At 48.0% G+C, this 20,711-nt stretch overlaps 1 protein-coding gene across 1 annotated transcript in view; it reads left to right on the forward strand.

Moving 5' to 3' along the window:
- IGF2R (insulin like growth factor 2 receptor) overlaps positions 1-20,711 on the forward strand; it is a 1,933,894-nt gene that overhangs the window by 1,751,355 nt on the left and 161,828 nt on the right. Inside the window, exon 46 of the mRNA XM_078648980.1 lies at positions 8,047-8,208. Within this exon, the coding sequence (XP_078505106.1) occupies positions 8,047-8,208 (162 nt within the window). The remainder of the gene's footprint in view (positions 1-8,046; positions 8,209-20,711) is intronic.

Below are 20,711 nucleotides of genomic sequence, written 5' to 3' on the forward strand. Positions count from 1 at the left end.
ATTTTAAGACCCAAAGAACTCATAAAGGAGCAGTACTTGTTAAGTTGTTTCTGAAGTTGATTCAGTGTTCGAGCTATAATGACCGAGTCATCTGCATATAGCAGGGTTGGTATTGGGCGATGACTTATGTGGGGTAGATCCTGGCTCCCTTCCAGCAGAGCCTGCTCTAGTCAGTTGGTGTAAAGATTGAACAGGAAGGGAGCCAGTACGCAACCCTGTCTTACCCCCTTTCCTATAGAAAAAGAGGGTGATAGTTCCCCGTTGACTCCAAATCGAACACGCGCCGTGGCGTCGGAATAGAGTTCACGGAGGAAAACTATACGGGCAGGGTCCACCCCAAGATCCCCTAGAATAGACCAAAGTTTGAAATGTTGGACACAGTCAAATGCTGCACTGAGATCAACGTACACGAGGAAGATGTTACCTCCTTTTGCACCCACATACTTTCCTATCAAAAGGGCAAGATTCAAGGCCTGCTCCACAGTCCCAAGACCCCTCTGGAAACCATATTGCAGGTCGGTCATGATGTTATTTTCTAGGGCCCAAGATTGTAGTCGGTCCAAGACCACCCGACCCGCAACTTTACCCATGGAGTCCAGAAGGGAAATTGGTCTGTAGCAGACCGGGTCGTTGCGGTCACCCTTTTTAAAGATGGGAAGCAGGATTGACGTTGACCATGACTCTAACAGCCCTACTGATGTTGCTGCTGCCAGGACCTGAGTTAGTAGTGGTGACCAGAGTTCGATGTTGTGGAGGTAAAAATCCAATGGAACTCCGTCGGGCCCGGGAGCTTTTCCCAATTTAGACGCCTTTAGTGCTTTTGTAACTTCCGCGTGATTGAAAAATAAGTTAATCGGGTAGCTGTTCTTTCCTGATTTGTGGGCTTCACTGTGATCTTCTCCTAGTGGGTCCACGGGGGGATTTCCCAAAATTTTGGAAAAATGAGAGACACATTCAGCTGCCGTGACTGCAACATCTAGGTGCTGTCCCTTTGAGGTGTCGGCCAGAAAGGGAGATCTAATAACCTGCCAGAAAAGGGCACTATCTTTGCTTAGGCAACTATCATGCAATTGTGCCCAGAGATTTTTCTTAATTTCTTTTCTGCGTTCCGATCTGGCTGTGTTATGTTTCCTTAAATTAGAAATTTCCAAAGTATCCCGAATAGGTCTATGGAGGGCTTCCTTTAGGTTCGAGAGGGCCTTACGACAGTCTGCATTGAACCATCTCTCAGGGGTAGATTTATTTTTCGTGCCCTTACCAGAGAACTCATTTCCAATTACCTTCAAGATATTCTGGAAGCTTCCCACAATGGTTTGGGGGGGAGGAATCGGTTTATAAACAGTCAAGTACCCAAGGTTTAGTTTTTGCAAGAACTCTCTCCGTTATTACAACTGGGTCCACCTTGGCCCACTTGACTGTATAGCCATTCAGTTTATTTATTGTTAAGGCATTTTGTCTTAGATGGCTAGAAGTGATAGAGTGTGATTTAGCCTTCTTTGAGTTAACTCTTACACTGATCGGGAAGTGATCACTGGAGACATCGGTCTCAGTAAAGAAATTGGTCACTTGGCCCTTTAGGATCTGAGAGGTCAAAATATAGTCAATGGTGGTCGAGTATCCTCTACCATGGAACGTCGGTAAAAAATCTACTTGTGGTTCTACTAGATTATTTGCAAAGTCGAGCTCCAAGGAGAAAAGGGACTCATTTACTTTGTTGCCACAGATGGAATGGGCAAAATGAAACAAAGGACTGCCATGTTCGTCCTGTTGGCCACAGTTTCCATTTTTATAGTTAGTGCATAAGGGAAGGTTAAAATCACCACCCCAGATTATATGTACTGAGGATGGCTGAAATTCGTTTTGCAAGGATTCTAAAAAAGTGGTAATTTCAGTTAACGTTTTTATACAGTCCATTGTGTCTGAGTTATTATAGTAATTAACCAAGATATAGATACTGTCTATGCTAAAATGTATTTGCAATATTTGGTAGCTCGGGAATTCTTTTAGCTTACGTATGGATATAGTAGGCAAGGTATTAGCGACATAAACCGCCAGGCCACCCTTTGGTCTTCCCATAGCTCCCTGGATTGCTGGGATATGAAATGTTTTATAGCCCAGTAAATGCATCGGCATAATTGCCCATGTTTCCTGAAGGCAAACTAACTGATGTTCCCTCACTGAGTCAAGCCACGGCTGCAATACCAGCTTAGCACGCAGTCCTGCGACATTCCAATATAAAATTGAAAAGCTCAGGGCTGCAGTGTGAGACCGGTTGTTTAGCCGGGATGGTATCTGAGAGTCAGGAAATCGCATAAGTGGGCACCTTGGAGAAATCACAGGGGTTTCTTCAATGATAACCGGGTCTCTTGTCTGGTGTGAATTTGTAACGGTTGCTCCCATGGAGATCTCCAAGGTTGATTTGTATTTGCATTTGTATTTTTAACCAATCCTAGAGGATTCTGGGTTGCGGCAGTGGATCCTGTAGTCATTGGGACACCTGTCTGGGAATTTGGTTGAACTAGTGGGGCGATATGCTTAGATTTCATGTGAGATCAAGTGGGCCCTAAAGGCTGCTTAATTCCCACACCAGTTTGGACCGGTTTGGGGGTTTTTATTGAATGAATAGAATTTCCCTTCCCTTGTTTGGGTTGTTGTAGGGTAGACGCAGAGGGGGGAGTGCGTGATAAAGTTGCTATCTGAGTTTCAAGATGTCTCAGACTAGTTTCTAAGGGTTTTAAGTATTGTATAAAAAGCTCTTTAATGGTAGTTAGAATTTGCGGGGTATGGTTACAAACTCTACACGGGCCGCCCACCTGGGAAGTTTTGTTTAGGTTGTCAGAATTCTCTACACTAGTAGTAGGTACTACAGGGTTGTTAAGGTTTAATATATTTGTACTGAGTTGAGTGAGCTGTACAGACTGACCCCCCCCCCGGACTCCAAAGGGGTATTAGGGACCACTTTGTTACTATGTAGCTTACTATTTCCCCTTTTTGAAATGGCTCCTTCCCTAGCTCCGCGGAGCTGCTTGTCTAAGGTTGAGTCCAGAGGTTCCGATGTGTGACATAATTCAAGGTCTGGGGTGTTTTCTAAGTCTGTTGACAAAAGGGAGTCAGTCTCGGATTGAGTTGCAGACAGATCCACTGTACTCGGAACTGTGTGGATAGCTGCCGTCGTGACAGAGGATGTCAAAATAGAAGTGGTAGGAGCTTGGTGTATGGTAGAGGACGCATTAGCCAAAAGACCCAACGAGGAGCGTCTTGCATTAGCAAGATCCATGGATACTCTTCGCTCCAGGAGGGAAATACTATGATCAATCACCTCGTTGGTTCGAGAGATAAATTGATCTATAGGTCCCGTGATCTGGGCTACAGATAAAGCAGATTTAGTTTTGGGTAATGCAGGTTTAGTTTTGCTCCTGGTTCTACCAGACATATTGCTCTGGGCAGGGGAGCAAACAACAACGATGAGAAAGGCAAAGGACCAGAATAGAGTGCTGTCTGAACAGAAGACCAAGGGGAGGGCGGCCCGGTCCGGTCCCTACCGGTCACTAACGGGCAACAACGGGCCCGCCCTTGGCCCGGGCTTCGCCCTGCGTCCCGCCCTTGGCCCGGGCTTCGCCCGGCGTCCCGCGAGACTGGGCTGATGGTGATTTAAAGCGCCTCCTGGCGCTCCCCAATGACGCGGTTCACCGCAAGGGCCTCTGGACCTTGAAGCCCGCCCCTCACCGGTCTCCGCTCGGCAGCCCCTGCTCAGGATGTTAGAGAGCAGCCGGGCAGCGGGAGACGGGCGGGCGGGTCCGCGCTGGCTCAGGTGAGGAGAGGGGGCTTGATTGCACAACGTGCAGAGGTTCACGGGCGGCAGCAACAAACTCAGTGGCAAAGGTGTAGAAGGTTCCCACCCCTCAATGGGGCTGATGGTGATTTAAAGCGCCTCCTGGCGCTCCCCAATGACGCGGTTCGCCGCAAGGGCCTCTGGACCTTGAAGTCCGCCCCTCACCGGTCTCCGCTCGGCAGCCCCTGCTCAGGATGTTAGAGAGCAGCCGGGCAGCGGGAGACGGGCGGGCGGGTCCGCGCTGGCTCAGGTGAGGAGAGGGGGCTTGATTTGTAATAAATGCTGGGTCCAATTTCCGGTCTGCCTAATAAATCGTTAAGTAATTTGTCAGGTTCTGATCCATTATTCGCCCTGTAGCTTTCCAATGGCAGAAATTCCTATGAGGGCTAATGGTTCTAAAAGCCTGAACAAGATTAATTGTATTTTATAGTGTGGTGTGTTAAGTGTGGACAGTAATTGCCAATGCATTGCCACTACTGGAGCTGACAGATCATGCACCAGAATTTCACAGTACCCTCCTTTAGAGTACCTGCACCCTTTGCTTTGACTAACTACACCTCATCAAATATGTTTCTTGTTTTTTCATAATAAAAACCTACATGTGTTTAGGATTTGCCTTCTAATGTTTTCAGAGGTTCCACTTTCCATTCCTTAACCCCTTCCATGCTCATGACGAGCTCGTCATGCAGTACACTGCTTGTGTGCTGATGACGAGCTGAGCTCGGCATGAACAATGGTAAATATGGATCTGCAGCACAGAGCATGAATTGCTGTAGCATTCATGTGGTTAAAATTTTGGCTGACCAAGACATTGGAGGCAAAGTGTTTGGATCTTGCTGTAAGGGAAATCTTGATAAGTACAGTTGGATATCCATAAACCAGGAATGCTGTTATTGTGACAAATCCGGTTAGTAAACAGATATTTATAGAAGTTATTATTTCAGCTGCCTTTTGAACATAAATTGAACAACTACATCAACTTAATGCTTTGGTGATTTTATGTGTCTGATAATTATCTTAAAGAAATAAATTGTGCTAGGACTTGGGCAGGCCTTTATTAGCCTTACAACACTACCAAAGAGTTTCTTTGTATTTGCCTTACTGTGTGAATTGTAGCCACTAAAGTGTATTATGTTTTATTCATAATTGGATTTAATTATGCAACCTGGTATGAATATAACTCTCAACAGAGACTTCTCATCTCAGAATCCCCATCTTTTCAATATTCCCCAAGTGTCAGACTGGATCTTGAAACTTTTCAGAAGTACCTCGGGACTCCATCAGGGGATGCCATGTGGCTCCGCACTGACGCCATTCCTCTCCAGAAATTACTTGTGTGGCCTTTATAGGCAGCACCTCTGCACACTGACATCAGTTTCTTTCTGTGCCACAATATGCAGATCCGGAGATCCCTTTGTATCGCAGACATTTACCTCCATGTTTCTTCAGTGTGCAAAGGATGTCCTCAAAACCCAACAAGTTTTAAGACTTTCGCAACCAAACGCCTGACCGATCCAGAACAGGTATCCCTGTGGAGTTCAAGGCATACCGCAATTGTATGCCAAAGAACCCGAAGGCCATCGGGGACCATAAGGCGAAGCTTTACATCACCGACCATAAGAAGACGCCTCACCAGGACCGCCCCAAGTAGTGGTCTGCGCTGAAAGTTCGATCCCAGTCCTGTAGTTGTTCATTATGCCGGTCGTGTCCAAATCATCTGGTAGGTCGAAAAAGAAGCACAAGAAATCGTAGCGGCTTTCTGCTCCGTCGAGCTTCTCACAATTGCCTGAAAGGGAGCATGGCTGCACTACAACTCCCGATCTCACTCTTGAAGTTGGCTGACTATGGAGCCGATCCAGCAGCAGGTTCCACCAATACTTGAGTTTTAAGAGCCAACAGTCAAGCCACATCCTATTAAAAAGTTCAACACAGCTATGCTCTGCCTGTTAGGATCCCTACCCGCTCCTTCTGGTGCACATTTGGGCGCCAAGGAGCGGAGATGCCCTCCATCTGGCTACTGCTGGCAGGTTTGCCCTCTCCACCACTGGAATCCTCCCAACCCATCTTGCCTCCAGTTCCACTTTTGACCCCACTTCAGGCACCTCAACCTAGGCCTGCCCTGGGATTTTCGACACTGATGCAGACTCCATCGATGCTGGAGAAGGAGGTCCAAGTAGTTTTCTCCAGTGCCAAATCAATGCTGATCCTACCTTGACCAAAGTCGTGCCCGAACCCAACGGAGCGCCACATTTCCCCATCTGAATTACCACCTCCACAAGGGAGAACACACACACATTGCATTCCCTTTTTGGTACCTATTCTGACAATGACCTGGGTGATGAATTCGCTCAATCCTACCAGGATGATAATTGGTACAATGACTTACAGAAGGTTAGTTAGTGGTCTCAATACGTCCCAGAAAACAGGCCTACTCCGAAACCCCTGGATGGGCCACAGAAGAATCTGCTTCCTATGCCTTGGTTAAGCATAGAGTGGCCGAAGTATTTGACCTCAAGCTCCCCAAATTGGAGGTTAAGACTAATGTTTTGACGGAAGTACTCCAACTTGGGCAAACAGTTTCTGAACCCTTTCTTCCATTTAATGAAGTGTTGATCGATACCTTATTGGGGCTGGCCCTCTAGTCAATCGACAAATTGCCAGGCGCCATCACCCTCTTCTTACCCTTCCCCCAAAAGTCTAGTGGTGTAAGACTCCACAAGCTGGTCTAACTGGAAAAATTATCCCAATACTCCCCCTAACAAAGAATGCAAGCTAGAGGAGGCGTTTGAGTAACAGGTGTTTTCTTCCACCAGTCTGGCACTATGATAGGTTAACTCCAGCTGCTAGTTAACACTGTATTCCCACACCCATTGGGACAAATCCTCCCTTGTGTGCCAGAAGATCTCCAACCTGTTATTGCTCAGGCAATCTAAGACGGTTGTGAAGCAGCTAATTTCACCATTCATTGTGGCTTGGACACCACTGATTCTATTGGGAGGGCCATTAGCACCACTGTTGCCATTCACCTCCATACATGGCTGCGATCATCTAGGTTCTCCAGCAATGTTCTCACCTCCCTGATGAACATGTCCTTTTACGGAACTTGCCTGTTTGGGAGCAAGATTGATTCTGCTCTGGAGCATTTTAAAAAGAGCAGACTACATCTCGCTCTCTGAGCCTGTATGCCAGACCTCGCCAACCGCATCAGTTCAGCCGTTCCTTATGCTGCTTTGGGAGAGAAACGCTCTGTACCGCCATTATGTCCAGCCTCCTCAGGGAACCCAACAATTTTGTGCCGTGCCATGTTTCCCACATCCCCGCAGCTGGAGGTCATAGGGCTGCTCAGTCTACCCCTCCCCTTGCAGCCCTACCTGCCAAAGCTCTTTAGCATGCCCTTGATGGAGCACAGCCACCCAGTTTGAGGCAGAACCCCCCAATAGTTACCAGGTTAGCAGGCAAAAACATCAAACATACGGGCTCTACAGCTCGTTTGCAGGGGATACACCTTCCACTGTCTACCCAGTGCCTGTTGAAGTTCTGAAGATCAGGACCAACTGGGCCCAAGCCATCCTAGTGGCCCTGATTGGGCACAGAAAGTATGGTATCCAGAGCTCCTGGGTTTGAGCATCTGTCCTCTGATCGGTAACTCTCTCTCTGATAGAGACTCTATTTAGCTGCAGATTCCTCACCGACCCTCCCCTCCTCCTAGGTCTGTCTTTGGACTCTATCCGTTAATAAGATCCCAAGTCTAGGAGTCTTCACAGTGGTGACAACCAATTTGCTCTTGGGTCTCTGCATCTGGGGGCGCACAGCGTTGAAAGCAACTGATGTTATCATGCAGGGTGGAGCCTATATAGGCCTGCATGTCATTTTTTAAGCTGAACAATGTCCATGCAGAACCTCGCATGGTGCAGAGGAACCGCAGAAACGTTTTTGGATCCAGTCTGATACCTGGGGAATATTCAAATGTGGTGTAATCTGCTGCTAGATAGTCTCTACCAGAAACCGCATTACTGAAGGTAAGTAACTTGTATATTTCCAATTGGAAATATTGTAATGTATACGTCTAAGTTCTGTTTACATCTTTCGGGAAGATCATATTGGAATTTGTTTCTCCTTCAGAAATTAGTCTGGTATCTTCTTTTGCCCTTGTTTTTGTGCAAATGTTACTGACTTAACTTTTAAAGCCCTTGTTTTTGTTTTCACTTTAATAGGACAGAGACCCCTGATGGCATAGATCATCTGTCAGACAATGGTGATGAAAACCATAAAAGTTTGTCTGGAAGAAGCCAAGCAGTAGGTGCTGTCCTGAGTTTGCTTTTGGTGGTTCTCACTGCTTGCCTGATTGTTCTTCTATTGTACAAGAAAGAGAGGCGGTAAGATGACTGTGATGAACTTTCATTCCCAAACTATTCTCTTTTGCTTTTCTGTGAACATAAGGCAGTAATGGAGGATTTATGCATGTGATCTTCCAAAGTGCAAACCTAGCTATATAGTAATGATAAAAGAAAATGGGAGTGGTCAGCAAGATGCACCAAGCATTGTCTAAGTCAATAGATCCCCCCTATAGTTAATTGACCTCTGAAATGACCCTATTGTTATTCAGACATTTCGCTGTGGGCCACTCATAGATATCAGAAGCCCTTAACTAATGGTCATATTTCCGGATTAAAATAAACGATAAACAAGGGGATATGCTAAAACTATGCTAAACTTTGACAAAAGGATTTTAGAAATCCAGTGTGGAATAAAGCTTATTTTATAGGGCCTTTCCAATGTAAGTGTCCACATCAGAGAGTGAACAAGGAACAAGCGACCACAAATGCGAATGAGTGGCAAAGTAAGCGAGCTAACATGCAAGTGAGTGAATGTACACAAGGGTAATTGGTTCAATTGGAATGAACGAAGATTACAGTGCCAAAAAGAAATCTGTTATTAACAGAAAGCCAATGTCTGAAACATGGGGATCGTTATGAAGGGGTCTGACCTTGAATGAGTGCATCTTTCCTGACGCCTCACACTTTTTTTTTTTTTTAAATCCCCTAAGCATTATAGAACCCTCCACTTTGTCTGGAGATTAGTTCACTGCTTTCTTATTTTTTTGCTGTCTGAATTCGATGCAGTTTATTGCTTGCTTAGGAAGGAGGAATCCTTAGGTTTTCTTTTTCCGATAGATAAGTCTAACCACAGATTATTCACCTTTTGAATATTCTCAAGGTGTCAGACTGGATCTGGATATGTTTTTCAGCAGTACCTCTGCATGCCGGTTGGTGGAGCTGTGCGGCTCCGCACTGACGGTGTTCCACTCCAGAAATGACGTACAGAGCCAAACAGGTGCCATTGCTGTGTGCTGTTTGTTCCTTTCAGTGTTACCAGAGTCTGATTCGGAGCTAACCCCCATCTCTCTAAGACCGTTTCTAATCAAATATTTTACAGTGTGCAAGGGAAATGTCCCCTCCCAAGTTTACACGATTCAGACCTTGTCACAATGAAACGTATGTGACAAATACTCATCAGGCTTGCCTGGAGTTGAGCCACGACTCACAGTACTACAGTGACTGCAACGATGACCCCGAAACCCATATGAGAACGCAAACCGAAACGCTGTAGCCAGAGACTGTAAGACTCTAATACCAGACCAGTCCAAGCAAAGGGCTGGTCCTTATTGCATTCCCGGTCCAAAAGTTGCAGGAATTGTTCCTTAGGTCTGTTATTGTTGAGCTTTAAGTCTTCAGGTATGTTGAAGAAAAAACATAAAAAATGCAAGCAGGACTCTGCCCCTTCCCACCACTAACATTTTCCTGAGAAGATGCAAGGGCGTCTCCATGTCTCTTGATCTCGCTCCCGAAATCAGTCCACGCCAGAGCCCATCCCAGAACTTGTCCTCGCACAACCCGAGTTTCCAGGGCTGTCGGAGATACTGAGGCAAATCAGAGTTCCACAAGGCCATGTTCCAACTCTTCTGATGCTTACAAACTACCTCTGGTGCACCAATGGGCCCCATAGAGCTGACAGCCCCCTCCCCCCATATGGAATGTCCCCTGCGAGTTTGCCAACTGCGCCAGTCGGACCCTCTGGACCCATCATGGGCCTCCAGCTCCTGCACCAAAACTGGCGACACGCTCCATGCCTTTCTCGATTCTTGGAGCCTAGATGCTGGGGCTGAATTAATCGATGTTGGAGGTGCCCATTGTGCCTTCTGACTCTAATTCAACACTGCTACAACCTGGATCGAGGCCACACATGGCCTCCTTCAAAGCTACATCTTCGCCACTTGACGTGCCACTGCCACAAGAAAGGGCTGATACCTTGTATTCATTATTTAGTACAGATTTGAATAGCAAATATGATGCAGGTGTTGCAGTAGTGCAACCATATCACAAATAAGCTTGGATTGATGGCCTTTATGAAGCCAGTGACCTTGGCACTTCCACTGAGTCAGGAATTCTCTCACCCCCTGCTCCTGCCATTAAGAATAGTGCTTCTTACGCAAAGGTCATACATGTGGTAGCCATAGTTCTAGAACTCCAGCTTCCCACCTTGGAGGTCAAAACCAAAGTATTGACGGAAATGCTGCAGCCAGGGCAAATGTCTACTGATCCCGGCTTACTCTTTAATGAGGCATTTACAATACTCTCTTAGGGGCCCGGTCCAAATAGGTCTCTGGATCTCCTGGTCAATCGCCAATTGCAAGATGCCATCCCCTGCCCTTGGTGAGACTGCATTTTTGTCTCCGCACCGCTCCTCTGAAAGCTTGGTGGTCTACAAGTCGGCCAAACCTGAATACCTTTCTGACTACTGCCGACCAAAACCCTCCCCCCATAGGGAGTCCAAACTAGTGGAGACTTTTGGGACGGGGGTATTTTCTTCCACCAGCTTGGCCCTCCAATCTGTGAATGAGTGGTGCCTACTGGGCCTCTTTTTCTACACTCTTTGGTGTCTCAAAAGACCTCTGACTTGTTCTGAACCCATACATGATGGTTGTGATACAGCCAAGTTCACAACTCCTCATGGTTTGGATGAAAGCGATTCCATTGGGCATGTGATTGACAGCAGTGTCAAATATGTAAAGTTTCTAGGGCTACTTCTGGACCGTTAGCAAATCCCTATTACTTAAGGGAACAACACAACAGTGACACTCCAGACAACACTATTTTAGAAAAATACAAAAATATTTATTCATTTTTTATTTTATTTTTTTGTAACTCTTTTTATTATTGATAAAACATAAACAAACAAGGCAATAAAAAGCAATACAGCTGGATATGCGTTCAGGGAGGAAGGTAAGTGCATTACAATTTAATACAAATCATCAATGCAAGGGGGGGGCAGAGGGGAAATCAGAGTCATAACACATCGGGGCTTAAACAGCACTAGGAATGTCAGGTCAGGAGGAAAGAGGAACATCCAGAATATCAGCGAGGGGAGGTGTACATATATCACCCCGGTAAGAGTTCCATTGGCCCCAGATTTTACCCCACTTCCTAGGTCTGCCGCGCGCCACATATACCATCTTCTCTCTAAACATACACCAGTCCATGTTCTCCTTCCATGCCAAGACCGTGGGCGGTCTCTGGGAACCCCACAATTGCGCAATATCTCTCTTGGCGACCATGTTCCCAAGGGTCGCCCACTGAGTCTGCGCCACATCATAATCAATCGGTCCCCAAACATTCAACAAACAACGCCTGGCTTCAGGCAACAGCGCAACACCCGTGACTTCCTCCATCACAGCATGCACTCGATTCCAGAAGACTACCACTTCCGGACACTCCCAAATTATGTGGAGGAAAGTACCAATTAAACCGCATCCACGCTTACACAACCTATCCACAGAATAACCCATACGAATCAGGCGAGGGCCGGTCACATAAATCCGATGCAGAATCTTAAGCTGTACGAGCCGGAGACGGGCTGGAATCGCGACCTCCTTAGGTGAGGATAACGCCGATTGCCAGTTCTCATCGTCTAACTCTAGACCGTCACTGGTCCAGACCTCCCTGACAGGTCAACTTGATCGGTAATCAATCTCTTATATATCAAAGAAATAGTGCTGTCGGTAACATATCAGTCAAGCACCCGATCTTTGAGTGGAGATGATTCCGGGATAACAGTACCTTCAAGAAAAACCGAACTTAACGCATGGCGAATCTGTAAATAACGGAAGAACTCCTTGTCACTCAGCTCGTATTCTACCTTCAACTCCTCAAAGGTCTTAATCCTAACCTTGGCCCAGAGATCACTCACCCTACAATACCGATCATATCCCACTTCTCAAAACCTTTCGTCTGCCACAAGCTGCCCAGTCTGTCAGACGCATAGAGCGGAGTCGCCCGGGTCAGTCGATCCCTCCACCCCATTGCCGCATTCGCACATTGCCACACTCGCACCGCTATCTTAGTGGGTCCCGAAAGTATCCATCCAGCAGATTTGGAATAAAGCGCCCTGTTATAATCACCACCCGGTAGCAGCTACTTATCAAACGCAGGATTTAAAGCAGGACCGTACATTGCGTGATTAATCGCCCCCAGCTGAGAGGCGCAAAAGTATCGCCTAATATCCGGAAGTGCAATACCGCCATCATACCAGGGAAGCGTCCGTTTGGCGAGGGCGATACGCGAACGCCCATCCCATATCAACCGCCTCTGCAGACTCTCCACCTCCCGGAAATAGCTCGCCGGAATGATATCAAACGTGTTCTGAAGCGCGTATAAAAACCGCGGCAGGGACATCATTTTAAAAAGAGCTGCACGCCCGAGGGGGGACGGTGGCAGTTTGCGCCAGGCCACAACGTTAGATTTTAACCGTTGGAGCGGAGGCAGCAGATTACGATCATAACGGACCCCGGGGTCTAATGTAATAAAACCCCCAAATACTTAAATCCCATCTGCGTCACCTGCATGGGGCAACCGCGCGGTAATAAGGGAGCGTCACCAGAGAGTACGTAGACACAGGACTTGGTCCAATTAATTACAAGGCCGGAGTTCCTCCCGAACGTGTTCAGCACATCAAACAGTACAATCAGCGACTTTCGAGGCAACGTGAGATACAGCAAGATGTCGTCTGCATAGAGTGATATTCGATCCTCAAAGTCCGGGGTCCACTGAATACCCCTCATCGATGGCTCCCACCGCAGTCAGGCCGCAAGAGGTTCCAAGGCGAGGGCAAAAAGAAGCGGGGACAACGGGCATCCCTGCCGCGAGCCCCTCCCAAGAACAAAGGACTCAGAAACTCGACCATTCACCACAATCTGAGCCAATGGTTCCCTATACAAAAGTTTCACCCAGCCAATGAAACCAGGACCAAAACCGAACTTTGCAAGGGCAGCCCAAAGATACGGCCATTCCACTGTATCAAAGGCCATCGTAGCATCTAAGGAAGCCAAGATGGCCGGTTCATGCAGTGACGCTGCTCTCGCGAGAACGCCATGCAAGCGCCCCAAATTCAATGCTGTGTTACGATGTGGAATGAAACCAGATTGATCCGGATGGCTCAGGTCACTGATTACTTTTATCAAGGGGTTAGCAAGCAACTTTGCGAGGATCTTGGGCTCCGCATTTAGAAGCGAAATAGGCCTGTAAGAAGCACAGCGATCCCGCGGCTTCCCTTCCTTATGAATCACCACAATGGTCGCAAGTCGCTTATCACGGGGGAGGGAGCCGATGTCTCACGATTCCAGAAACATATCACGAATATACGGCGCCATTTTGTCAGGACGCAGCTTGTAAAGCTCAATGGGGAGACCATTAGGGCCCATAGCTTTCCCCGAACGGACGGAACGAATAGCGAGAGCCACCTCGTCAACCGAAAGTGCTGCGTCCATCAGGTCCCTGTCTGAAAACGACATGCAAGGCAACGCATTGTCTCGTAACAGCTGATGTGAATCTTCCTCTGGTCTATCGGAAACTGGGGAATACACTTTTCGAAAATGTTCAGCAAAACACTCTACAATCTCAACAGGGTCAGTCACTCGCACTCCATCTGTTCCCTCAATCACAGGAACCACACGACTCGCCCTCTCCTTTCTGTCTAACCAAGCAATCAGTTTTCCAGTCTTGTCTCCCACATCATATAGCCGTCCCTGCTGCTCTCTACTCATAACTCTAGCAGCGTCTGTTACTAACGCCCTATAATCAAGCTGTTTGAGACTGAGGACATGAACCCTATCATGAGTGATACCCAACTACAAATCCCCTTCTAGCTCAGCTATTTCGGTCTCGAGGCGGACCACCGCTTCATTTTTGCTTTTCTTGGCACCAGCGATTAATGATAGCGCCTGTCCACGGATAACCATCTTGAAAGCCTCCCACAGTGAAACAGAAGAGGACACAGATCCCACATTCTCAGTAAAATACTGATCCAGAGACTTGACCAACTCTGCCCGGGTTTTGGGGTTACGGAGATACCAAGGATTAATCGGGGCCAGTCGACCCTCAGCCCCCAACTTCATGTCCATCAAAAGCCACAGTGGGGAGTGATCTGAAATACCCCGAGCCAGGTGTCTAACTTCCCTAACTGACAAGGCCTGTGCTGCTGGCATCAAGACATAGTCAAGTCTAGAGTGACTACCGTGAGCACCAGAGTGGAAGGTGTATTGCGCCTATCCCGTATGCAGCAGCCTCCAACAATCTACCAATCCCAGCGTCTCCAGAAAGTCACTCAGCCAAGATTGTGATCTCGTGAGGTCCCTGGGGGGGGTAGCGGTCCTCCCTGCCAGAGACGACAGAATTAAAATCTCCACCCATCACCAGAATGCCATCCGGAAGTCCCAGAACTACTCTCCCCAAATCGGCAAAAGTCGTGGTTTGCAGGCCAGGTGGGACATATACAGAAAGCAATGAGACAGTCTTCCCTTCCCACCTACTAGTGAGAGCAACATAGCACCCCCTGTCGTCGAGGATGATGTCATCTACCTCCAGGGGGAGGGAGCTCCTAATTAGAATACCCACCCCCCTTGAACCAGTAGTGAATCCGGAGTGTGCAACAAGATGATATCCTCGCCGATTCATAGCATGGCATGTGTTTCCAATCAAATGTGTCTCTTGCAATAACACTATATCAGGGGAGAGGCGTCTCAGTAGTTGCAACACTACTCCACGTTTTATCCTATCCCCCAACCCGTTAACATTCCAACATAGTAACTTCAACCCCCTACCCCCATCCCAGAAGTGAATGCAGAACCCCCCCATAGCGAACACAAAACCCAGATCCATAAATAGAACAATACGTTGCCTTGAGAAAACATGAAACATACCCAAACCCCTTCCCCACCCCCCAACAAATACCTGATATAACTCCCCTCACCCTGCACCCCTGCGTTAGACTCAAAAGCCACCCCAACTTGCAGTGTGCCTGTCGCCCTAACATTAAACTAGTCTACAAAAAGAAACCTGGAGGAGGAAAGAGTCCCACTCCCCCCGCCACCCTTGGATATCCCATCATAAATTACGCAAGTGTAAAAGTCATCAAACCACAGCTGTTAGTTATACTCAAAGTCCGGAAACCAGAAACCACTTCTCATTCTTGCTCCATCGGGCCACCTTCAGCTCCTCCAGATTGTTCCGTGCAATCACGCTGCGTAGGCAATGTATCAAGCCAGTCACTCACATTCTCAGGGCGATCAAAGAAAAACGTCCGATCCTCGTATTCAATACGTAGCCGAGTTGGGAAAAGCATCCCGTATATCATACCCATGTCCCTCAGTCGTCGCTTCACCCCCTGAAACCCCATCCTTTGCTTCTGAACGAACTGTGTAAAGTCTGGGTAGAAGCTCACCGTAGTGTTTTCGAACTTCGTGGGGCCGCCCACCCGAGATGCCTGCAGGATAGCATCTCTATCTCTGAAGTTGAACATTCTAGCGATGATAGGCCGCGGAGGGGCGCACCCTGCTTCGGCTTCCCACCCCGCACTCTGTGTGCTCGTTCCACCGCAAAGAAGTTACTCAGGCCTTTGGGGGCGAGGTGATTTAGGATGAGGTCCTCGACAAGGAGATCCACAGCTGGTTCTTCCGGTTTTTCAGGGACCCCAATAATACGTACATTATTGCGTCTGGCCCGACTTTCAAAATTCTCCAGCCGACGAGCGAAGAGATCATTGGAGGATCGTAGGTTACGAACCTCAGTCTGTAAATCAGACACGTCTGTCGTAAGGCTGGAGGTCTTCAAATCTAAGGATTTGACCTTTTCGTTAGTCTTTGATAAATCCACCCTGATCAGATTGACGTTGATTGCCACAATGTCTAGCTTAAGGGCCAGAGCCTCATATTAGCAATGGCGCCCATGACATCCTGTAGAGTCAAATCATCCGGCGCAGCTGAGCCGTCAGCTGCCACTTCCAGAGACCTACTCGCACCACCGGGGGACCCTTTAGGATGGGTGTAGCGATCCATAACATTTGATTGAATAGTGCCCCCCCGGTGAATGGTCTTGGTCTTTCGTTTCTCGCTATTAGGTTTGCCCGTCATAGTAGGTGTTGCGCCCCGGACGGGCCTTTGAGTCATGGTAAAAATGGCTCCACACAATTCACCCACCGGGATCTCCAAAAGCGAATTTCAGCAGGATATCACCACAACCATGAACACTCAGCAGTTGGCCCACGGTGGGGTTGTGGGGTCCGGCTGCACCCCGGGCTACCAGAGCGATCCTGAGATAGGAGGAGGCCAAGGAACCAAAAACGAAACCGAAAGTTAACTCCAAGGTTGTGGGCAGAGCCCCGCAGGCCGATGTTGTTCAACTACTGCCTGGGCACCATAATGACTCTAGCCCCGGGCAGCTCCATGGAGTGGCCCACAGAAGTTCAAAGTATCGTAGTTGCGGTTCCCAGAGTCCAATTCGATTTCTGAAAGCAGCTATTATATCAGCTGGGTTGCGTCTTCAATAACCCGTCGTCGTAATCAGGATAAAATTCAGGATAGATGCGGGAGGTGGCGAGGGTCTCGGGAGCCCTGTGCTCACGCGGCCAACTCGGATGCGCGCGAAGCTCCTCCCCCATTTATTCATTTTTTTTTATATCCGTTGATTATCGGATATATTTTTTATAATCATATACATATATTGGAGAACTAAGATGACAGACCTTAATTACAAAGACTTGCACAGACGCACAACATTCTTACTACTTTCATACAGTAACATATATCCTTCAAACACACACACACAAAATATATATCATAAATATTGTGTCACACCAAAAATGATATGGATGGTAACTTATACACAATGATCACAGAGAAAGAACAACAACAATGATAATTCTGTGTAGGTAGATTATTATGTCTTTTGATATAGACCAGGTGGACGGCTGACTCAACGCGCGTTTCGACAGAAACACTGTCTTCATCAGGAGTTTTCACCTTTAAAAGCTGTGCTCATATGACAAGAGGACGTCTCCCAGAGGAAAATGCATAAAACCAAAAACTATCTTCAATTGTAAGCATGGATATTCTAATATAGATTCCAAAGAGATGAGGGAATCAGAACCAACACAACGAGATCCTTAGGTTGATGAAGGTTTAAAGGGGCCACCAGAAAATACAACCATGTAAAAGATATATTTACATTGGTAAAAGCGATGATCTCTGGCTCTAATTATCTTTTAAACTATCTCGAGCCCGAGATAGTGGTGCATTGCTCAAACCAGATAACGGGTACTGTGCTGTCTTGACAGATCAAACGCAGCAAAAGTTCATAGTTTGGATCACATTGGGGTACAGATCGGCCGCTCTGCAAGAGAAGCTGCAACGCCGTAGTCACAATTCATTGCCATGCATGCCTGCGGTCATCTGGTTTTCCAGGTGATGTCCAGTTGTCCCTTATGGACTTGCCCTTTGACAAGACTCGCCTATTTGGGGACAAGGTAGAATATGCTGTGGAGCGGTTCGAGGAGAGCATGGCCGACTGGTCTCAAGTCATCCTAGTGTCCCCTGATTGGGCTCCGAGAATATTAGCGTTTAGAGCTTCTGGACTTGAGCAGCTGTCCTCTGATCAGACTGCCCCTTCTGAAGGACCTGTTGTCGTAGCAACGGGAGAGGCTGCTGCTCTCAAGCCCACGCGGTTTCCAGCTTCATGCATGGAGATTCAGCAGTGACAGCTGCATCAGTTCGGTCATCTTCCAGAGGTGATGAATGTCATGAAAAACACTACATGCCTGTTGTTGGGACAAATTTGTACTTTGGTGTGGCACACACAAATTTGACCACCGCCAAGTTATCTGACATTATATTGTTTGTTTTGTCTCTTCCCTAGCAAGGCTTTGCTTTGGGCACAGTTAAGGGATAACTTTCGTCTCTTTTTGGCCTTTTTGCGGTTACTGGACCAGCCATCATTATTTAAAATACCAGTTGTGATGCATTTTTCTTCCTTCTCCTTCAGTCATATCACAGTGGAATCTTAACTTGGTCCTCCCGTATTTGATGAGTTCTCCCTCTTTGAGCCACTTTACAGCTGTCCTTCGCTGCTTCTTACCCTGAAGGTAATGTTCCTCATCACCATAACATCAGCATGGCGAGCATGCTGCCGGCTCTTTATGTCAATCCACCGCATAGTACCTCTTTCCCAGACAAATTGATTCTGCGTATTTCTGCATCTGTCTTTCCTGAAGTTGTGATATTGTTCAATGTCAGCCAGACCATCACCCTACTGGCGTTCTATACTCTGCCTCATCCCTCTAAGGAGGAAGGGAGACACCATCGCTTGGATACCAAAAGAGCGCTGAGCTGTTACGCTGATAATACCAAACAATACCAGGTAGACGATCCACTCTTTGTGGGTTCGCTGGAGCAAAAAAAGGGAAGGTCTTGTAGAAAAGGACCATCTCCCACTGGATAGGACTCTGAATCCAGATCTGCTACACATTGGCAAAAAAGCAGCCTCAAAGCAGGCTCTGGAAGGACTGCAAGCTCAATCTGATCTAGCCACAGATTCCTTACCTTCGAATTTTCCCAGGCATCAGACTGGATCCGGAATGTTTTTCGTGAGCAGTACCCCTGCTCGTCAGTAGGTGGCATTGATCAGCTCCATGTCTGTCGTCTGCTTCTTCTGCACTGAAAGTGACGTTGCAGTACGTATAAAGGCGCCACCCAGAAGTGTATGTCGGCTCTTTTCTTTCTACTCCAGTGAACGCTGAAGAAGAGCTACCCCTCTGTCGTTTTTTTTACAGGCCTTTTTCGACCTTTTTGTCAACTATTTTTTAGAATACCTCCTGGTGTGTTAGGTAATGTCTTTGTGCAAGTCTGGTTTTAAGCCCTGCAGCTCCGATCACCGACCAGTGTCGATGACAGATCTGCACCTTATTGGTCTACGGTGTTTCTCCCTCCAAAGGCTTTGAGGGAGCAGTCCCTGAAGTTGCTAGCAGCCTGGCATTCGACTCCATGGAAGTCGAGATTCTGGTCAAGAGGAAGATCCCAGAAGTCCTCCTTATCCCACTCAAAGTCCTTGGGGCGCTCTGTTAGGAGGCACAAAAAGAAGTCAAAGCGCTCTTTGATTTCTCGTGGGAGCCTCGGTATTTCAGGCCTCATTCCCTGGAGCCTGCACCTGGGACAGCTCAATGCCTTCCTTTCCGAAGGCTATGACCAACCCCAGCCCAATTAAGAGTTCTATGAGGTCATGCACCTCATATTTGAGCAGCCCGCCAATGCACCTTCAGGCCCCGCGGGGGGGGAAGGGGCGTCTTCTGGTTCTGCACCGGCGGCTCCGGCCCCAGCTCTGGTGAGGTCCCAGGATCCATTCCTGGATTCGGACCCATGCAGGTTGTGCCATCTTGACCTTTACCGGTCCAGATGCTCCCGACGCCAGCAGCGCCATCCCCAACTCTGACACGGAGCCGGATGGGCGTTGCGCCGACACCGGCAGGAGCCTTGACTCCTAGATCGGAGCCGGAGCCTTATGTTTCCCAGTCCTCGGTGGCAGACTAGGAGGGGGTCACTGAACTCTTTAGAATACCAGCCCAATGAGGAAGAACAGTGTGGACTAGTGTGAATACCTGGATGAGGCCAGGTGACTGGTTACATCTCCTGATGCTGGTCTGCTTTCTCCCTCTTCTGTGGCTATGAAGGAGGGAGCTTCTTATGCAATGGTATTGTGTAGGGCGGCTGATGTCCTTGTCCTTCAGCTGCCCTCGTTGGCAGTCAAGACTAATCTCTTGACAGAGGTGCTGCAACCTGGAGTCTCCCCGTTGAAATCCTTGCTCCCCTTCAATGACTCCTTCACTGACTTCCTGCTGGGTACCTGGTCCAAACCCACCACAGGGGCTCCTGTGAATAGGCTGATGGCCCCTTGCCATCGCCCCCTCCTGGGGACCCAGACTTTCATACGCAACACCCCACCCCTGAGAGCTTGGTAGTCCAAACCTCCACCTCCCAAGGTTCTTTCCCTACCTCTCCCCCGGCTAAGGAATTCAAGAGGCTGGACTCATTGGGAAAAAGTTGTTTTCTTCCACCAGCCTGGCATTGCGGTCCATGACCATTGCATATATTTTCAGCCATTATTCACACACTTTGTGGGATATGGCTGTGCAAGTGTTGCCACAGGTCCTGGAGGAGGCCCGGCTGTACTCTCCCAAGCTATCACCGATGGGAGAGACATGGCCAAGTTCATTATTCGATGTAGACTTGACAGAACCAATTTACTAGGCAGAGTGGTTTCCACAATGGTGGCCCTTAGGTGCCATGCAAGGCTGAGGACGACGGGCTTTTGGGTGTTGTCCAAGCTTCACTTGTATACATGTGCTTCGATGGCAACCGTCTCTTCGGAGACCAGGCAGGTTCGGTACTTGAGCGCTCTAAGGATTCTCGTGCTACGGGAAGGTACTTGGGACTCGCTGCTGCTCCACATCCGCCTCAGTCTACATCTCGCTCCATTTGTGGCTATGGAAGGGGCTTCCA

The sequence above is a fragment of the Lissotriton helveticus genome, chromosome 6 (assembly GCF_964261635.1).
Source record: "Lissotriton helveticus chromosome 6, aLisHel1.1, whole genome shotgun sequence".
Classification (NCBI taxonomy): domain Eukaryota; kingdom Metazoa; phylum Chordata; class Amphibia; order Caudata; family Salamandridae; genus Lissotriton; species Lissotriton helveticus.